This window comes from Myotis davidii, unplaced genomic scaffold, assembly GCF_000327345.1.
Source record: "Myotis davidii unplaced genomic scaffold, ASM32734v1 scaffold221, whole genome shotgun sequence".
NCBI lineage: Eukaryota > Metazoa > Chordata > Mammalia > Chiroptera > Vespertilionidae > Myotis > Myotis davidii.
In genome coordinates, this window is record NW_006293349.1 from 1577993 (window position 1) to 1584480 (window position 6488).

Genomic DNA, 6488 nt, shown 5'->3' on the forward strand with positions numbered 1-6488 from the left:
GTACCTGTCGGGCAGACGGTGCCTCGGCCTGGCCCTCGGACCCCGGCCCTCAGCTGCTGGGGTTCCGTGTCTGCGTCCAGAACCTTCCAGAAGGGCCTCCGCGCGCATACGTGGCAGCTGTGCACGCCTGGCTTCTGCCCGCCCCGCCCCCGTTGCTCAGAGGGGTGTATTGCCTTGTCCAGCAAGAATGTAAACCTCCGCCTGCATGACACTGTCTGGGAACGTTTAGGCTCCTGGCTTCTGCTGTCTTTCTTTTTTCTGTCGTTAGTTTATTTTCCTTGTGACCCTTTCTCTGTCTCTCCAAGGCCCTGGCGAGACTTTCCTGTGCGTTTAAGACCGAAAACCAGACCCGCCAGGTGGTGTGTGACCTGGGGAACCCCATGAAGGCCGGGACGCAGGTGAGGCGCTCTGATCACGTGGGAGTTTACCTGCGAAGGAAAGTAGCACATTCTTTCCCCTGTGGGTTTGTCTACAGTAAATTTCTTTTCTTTTTTTAAAAAATATATTTTATTGATTTTTTTACAAAGAGGAAGGGAGAGAGACAGAGAGCTAGAAACATCGATGTGAGAGAAACATCGATCAGCTGCCTCCTGCACATCTCCCACTGGGGATGTGCCCACAACCCAGGTACATGCCCTTGACCGGAATCGAACCCGGGACCCCTCGGTCCGCAGGCCGACGCTCCATCCACTGAGCCAAACCGGCTTTGGCTACAGTAAATTTCTTAAATAAACATTTCAAAATGGTGCCTTTCAGTGGGTTTTGACTTAGAGGCCAGTGATTGGCAGGTGCTCAAACCGAGCCGCCGGCCAGGGCTCACGAATATTTAACACAATGTTTCGCTGACAAGTGGAGCGTACTTTGTTTTTTTTCGTGTTTCTCAGTCTCTCTAGCGTCTCCGCTCACAGCTCATCAGTCCGGACGAGGCCAGGCCATTCCCGGTGCCGGCTCCGGGCTCTGAGGGTGGGAAATGCCTGGTTATGTGTCGCTTACATGAACCCCCAGCCGGCGTCCTCTCCTCTCGTAACGGTCCTCCCTGCAGGCACCGGGTGCTGGGTGTGGAGCGCTGTGAGCGGGGCTGGCCCTGTCCGTGTCTCCTGAGTCCAGTCCTTCCTGCCCCGTAACACAGGCTCAGGGTGCGCTTCCTGCAGACACATCACTGTGCGTAGTCGTTTCCTGCCATTGAACGAACAGACATTCACTTTTTCACTTTTTTGAAAGACGATGAGCATTACAAGGAGGTAGACTCACCATAGACCCCATCGTGGGTTGGCCCAGGGGTCCTGGAAGATCCAATGTAATGAGCCCATTGAGACACTTCCAGGTCCTTGCGAGCGCAGAAAACCCGCTTAGGACGTCCTTTTCATTGGACGTGGACGTGTCACGAATCGGACCTGATCTTCTGGCATCTCCCTCCCCTCCCGTCAGCTCCTTGCCGGCCTCCGGTTCAGTGTGCACCAGCAGTCAGAGATGGACACGTCCGTGAAGTTTGACTTACAAATCCGAAGGTATGACACGGCCTTTCCGCTTTTCTCATTGGATTTATTGGGGTGACTGAAAACCACCTTTCCAATGGATAACTGATGAGGAAATACCTGTTAAAAGTGGTATATAATATAATTTAATATGCAATAGAATAGACTAAAACTTCATTACGTGGTTATACTCTTTTAAAATCATTGTTTATATCATAAGAATGACTGTCAGTTTTGAGTTTATAAGACAAAAAGTTAAGTAAAACTTGGAATTGAAGGCTGATGCAAATAATGGATTTATATGTTTTTCATTTCTTGTTGCTTTTCATTTGCTCGTTTGAGTGAGGATGATGCTCAGCTCGGGCCTCAGGGCGTGTTTTCTCTTCCAGCTCCAACCTCTTTGATCAAGTCAGCCCGGTGGTGTCCTACAGGGTCGACCTGGCTGTCCTCGCTGCCGTGGAGATCAGAGGGTCAGTGTGGGCACCGAGCAGCGTCTGGCGTTCTCACAACTTAAGCTGCTTTACAAAGGAGTTTGTTCATCTTCCCCTGGGGACGTTTCCCCCCGAGTTTTAGAGAGAGTGGAAGGGAGGGGAGCGGGGAGAGACAGAGAGAGAAACATCGATGTGAGGGAGACACGGCAATGGTTGCCTCCCACATGCACCTCACCTGGGGCCAGGGATCCAGCCTGCGAGCCAGGCGCATGCCCTCGACAGGAATCACACCCATGACCTGTGGGGCGCAGACCGACGCGCTAACCACTCGCGCACACGGGCCAGGGCGGCGGTTACTTTTTAGAAGTAAAGCCTCGGCCCCTCACTGCTCTGGGGGAGCAGGCGCTCCGCTTGCTGCTGGCCTGTGAGCTGCAGCTCCAGGGGAGAGAAGGGTCTAGGGCAGTGATGGGGAACCTATGACACGCGTGTCAGAGGTGACACACAGACTCATTTTCTTGGTTGATTTTTCTTTGTTAAATGGCATTTAAACATATAAAATAAATATCAGAAATATAAGTCTTTGTTTGACTATGGTCGCAAATATCAAAAAATGTCTCTATGTGACACGGCCCCAGAGTTAAGTGAGGGTTTTTCAAAATGCTGACACGCCGAGCTCAAAAGGCTCGCCGTCACTGGCCTAGGTGCTGCTCCAAACGTTCGTTTGCGAATCATCTGAAATAACCCCCCAGGCGACAGCGGGCACAGCATGAGGGCCCTGAGCTCTCACGCAGCTTGGCACCCGTTCACCTGTCACGTTAGGGTTGTAGGCAGGAGTGCACACGGTGGTTCTTAAACAGGCAGCGCTTTTGTAACGGTGAGGTCTGCTTTTCTTTGTCCGGGCGCAGGGCGCTCTGGAGAACGAACCGACTGTCACTGCGATGTTCGTGGTGGGTTTTCTCTGGTTGTTTAGGGTCTCGAGTCCGGACCATGTCTTCCTCCCGATCCCCAACTGGGAGTACAAGGAGCACCCCGAGACTGAGGAGGACGTGGGGCCCGTGATTCAGCACATCTACGAGGTGCGCGGGGTGGGCTTCGGGGGCCCGGGCGGGGCCCACGGAGGGGACGGCTGCTGCTGGAAAGACGCGTTGGAGTTTTACGGAAACCACGCTGGTGTGACTCTGGTTGTGTGAATTGTCCCCAAGTTCATTTTCATGAGACAAGTGGCTTCAGTGGCTCCCGAACGCAGCCAGCACACGTGGTTGTCCCAGCCCCTTAGTGCTACCGGAGTGGAAGCCACAGGCGGCCGAGTATGAGCACAGGGACATGGCCAGGTCCGACTCCACATGGGAAACGCTGAGAGCGGATCTGGCTTCTGCAGGAGGAGCATTTCCTGTGCCGTCTTCACCAGAACCTTGCCCAGATCTTCCTCTTCATTTAAGTTTTTATCCCGACCTCCCCCTGAGCAGATCCCGGGTTTGATCTCTTTTGCGTAGTAACAGTCGTGTGGGGATGTGAGCGTAACCATGGAGACGCTCTGCTTCCGCTCCTGTTGCTAAGGCTCCTGCGGGAGGGCGGGGGCTGCGGGCTGCGGGTGGATCGTGGCCGGACCGAGGCTGACGGTTTCCCGCCCCCATAGCTGAGGAACAACGGCCCCAGCTCCTTCAGCAAGGCCATGCTGACCCTCCATTGGCCCCACAAGTTCCACAACAGCACGCTGCTCTACATCCTCCAGTACGACGTGGACGGGCCCATGAACTGCACGGCCGACACCGAGATCAACCCCCTGAGGATCAAGGTAGACCCGACCTGAGAAATGCATGAAACGAAATGGCTGTTTCCTCGCAGCCCGTTCCGCAGACCGTTTTAGTTCACAGCCAGGACGCCGGGGGCGAAATTGATCGTGTGTATAATGACTCCCTGAAGTCCGGGTGCACCATGTCTAGGGGGTGTTCAGTGACCTGTGGAAGGATCCTTTTACATGTGAACTGTGGAGAGAGAGGAAGCAAGAGGGATAGAGAGAGAGAATCCTCACTGATCGGCTGCCTCTTGCAGGCCCCACACTGGGGATGGAGCTCACAACCCGGGCCTGTGCCCTGCCCTGGAATCGAACCATTGACCTCCTGGTTTAGGGGTCGATGCCCAACCTCCGAGCCACACCGGCCGGGCTCAGGAGGCATGAAGTGACCGAATCTGACTTTGGTCCCATTGCATTGTGACTTGTCCCCAGACGACACCGTGTCAAGAGTGCTCTGTTGTTGCCATTTTGTCTTTGGGGAGAAGGTGCCCCGTTTCATGGTTCTCTGGACTTGGGGGCCTAGAAGCGTGGCGTTTCGTGGGGTCTGTGGACGTGGGGACCGCCCCCTCCCGCCCAGCACACACGCGGCGCCCTGTGACGTGCAGGCTCCTCCAAGGGGGTGTCAGGTTCCCCCGGAGGCTGCGAGGGGAGGAGGGCCGTGGGCAGGCCCAGGCGACCTTCCCTGGCACACTCAGGGCGGACCCTCACTTCCTGTGTCTCCGCCGTGTGTGTGTGTGTGTGTGGGTGTGTGTGTGTGTGTGTGTCTGTGTCTGGAGGAGCGGGTTGCCCGTCCGCCCGGGTTCGGTCCCATTTCAATGGCCTCTGGCAGCCTGTGCGACGACGGGCGTGTGAGCCGTTTCCGTGGTGACGCGCCACTTTGTTCTGTGACCCCCAGGTCTCCAGTTCGCAGCCGGCGGAGAACGACAGCGTCCCCGGGCAGGGCGAGCGCGGCCACCTGGTCACCAGGCGGGACCTGGCCCAGAGCGAAGGGGGCGTCCACACGCTGGTAAGTGCGGCTCCGCAGCGAGCCCTCAGACCTGACACACACGGTTCTGGGACCGACCCGGAGACACGTCAGCGACGGCGGCAGCTGCGCTCGGAGAGCTGCACGTCGTCCATGCCGCTCGGTCCTCCCTCCTTATTCCTGTCTCGCGAAGGCCCATCGCTGCGGATCACCATGACAGATACGCTGTTCCCACGTGTGTGTTCTGTTCTCCGTTAACTGGCCCATTTTCTCGGTCTCACCCTGATCTTTGAGGCTTTCCTGCAAAACTGCAGGAAAATCCCAGAAACCTCAGCAAAAATATTGTATAAGAATAAATTTTGAAATCTAACAGTTGTGCATGCCCGGCCGGCGTGGCTCCGTGGTTGAGCGTTGACCTATGAACCAGGAGGTCCCGGTTCAATTCCCCTTCAAGGGCACAGGCCCGGGTTGCAGGCTCCATCCCCAGTAGAGGGCGTGCAGGAGGCAGCCGATCAAGGATTCTCTCACCATTGATGTTTCTCTCTCCCTCTCCCCTCCTCTGACATCAATAAAAATATATTTTAAAAAGGCTGCAGTGGGGACAGAGCGCCCTGTCCTGTGAGCCACGACGTCTCATTGGCAGGGCTGCGGGGTGGCTGAGTGCCTGAAGATCGTCTGCCAGGTGGGGCGCCTGGACCGCGGGAAGAGCGCCATCCTGTACGTGCGGTCGCTGCTGTGGACGCAGACCTTCATGAACGTGAGTGCACGGGTGCAGCCCCGCACACGCCTGCTAGCTCCTCAGAGATGAACACGCCTCACACGCATGTCCCTTCCGCAGAAGGAAAACCAGAACCGCTCCTACTCCCTGACGTCGTCGGCGTCCTTCAGCGTCATCGAGTTCCCCTACAAGAACCTCCCCATCGACGACATCTCCAACTCCACCCTCGTACGTCCTGGCGGGCGAGCGGGGCAGATGCGCGGCTTCCTGCCCTGGATGTTGCGTTTACTTAGATAACGGCCGTTCAGCTGTTTTGATGATTTAAAGCAGTGGTTCTCGACCTTCCTGACGCCGCGACCCTTTAATCCAGTTCCTCATGTTGTGGTGACCCCCAACCATAGAATTATTTTCCTTGCTACTTCATAACTGTAATGTTGCTACTGTTATGAATCGTCATGTAAATATCTGATCTGCAGGATGTATTTTCATGGTTACAAATTGAACATAATGAAAGCATAGTGATTAATCACAAAAACAATATGTAATTATATATGTGTTTTCCGATGGTCTTAGGCGACCCCCGTGAAAGGGTCGTTCGACCCCCAAAGGGGTCACGACCCACAGGTTGAGAACCACTGATTTAAAGTAACTAAGAGTCATTCGATAGGATTATAAACTAGTTTAATAATTTACTCCCTCGCCCCATACCTGTCAAAGGCAGGCCTTTCTCTTCAGCATCTTGTCCTGTGTAATAGTCTTAGAGTTTCCTGAATCTCATGGGGAAGCTCTTGGCAGTTTTCCCCTTCGCATTAGACAGCGGGACGGTAACTACAGGAGGGAAGGCGTTTTAAAGGTCTGTGATCGGAGGATTGAAAGTTGGACCAACACACCATCGACTGGACTGGGTTGTCTGAAAACCACTTCAGAGGCGACCGGAAGTTGCCCTGCTGTTGGGAGTTGTGTGTGTGTGTGTGTGTGTGAATGTCTGCTGTCGATGCCAGATGTTTAATCGTAACTCCTCATGCACAGGAAAAGGAAAGAATGTGATCACCATTAAAACAGAGCAGGCATTCTGGTAGCTGCACTGTTTTTAAGACCCAAAACC

The 6488-nt window shown here is 54.8% G+C and overlaps 1 protein-coding gene across 1 annotated transcript in view; it reads left to right on the forward strand.

Moving 5' to 3' along the window:
• ITGAV (integrin subunit alpha V) overlaps positions 1-6488 on the forward strand; it is a 59375-nt gene that overhangs the window by 39298 nt on the left and 13589 nt on the right. Inside the window, exons 21-28 of the mRNA XM_006767093.2 lie at positions 306-398; positions 1429-1508; positions 1865-1945; positions 2877-2982; positions 3543-3701; positions 4597-4707; positions 5309-5422; positions 5504-5611. Coding sequence (XP_006767156.1) covers positions 306-398; positions 1429-1508; positions 1865-1945; positions 2877-2982; positions 3543-3701; positions 4597-4707; positions 5309-5422; positions 5504-5611 — 852 coding nt within the window. The remainder of the gene's footprint in view (positions 1-305; positions 399-1428; positions 1509-1864; positions 1946-2876; positions 2983-3542; positions 3702-4596; positions 4708-5308; positions 5423-5503; positions 5612-6488) is intronic.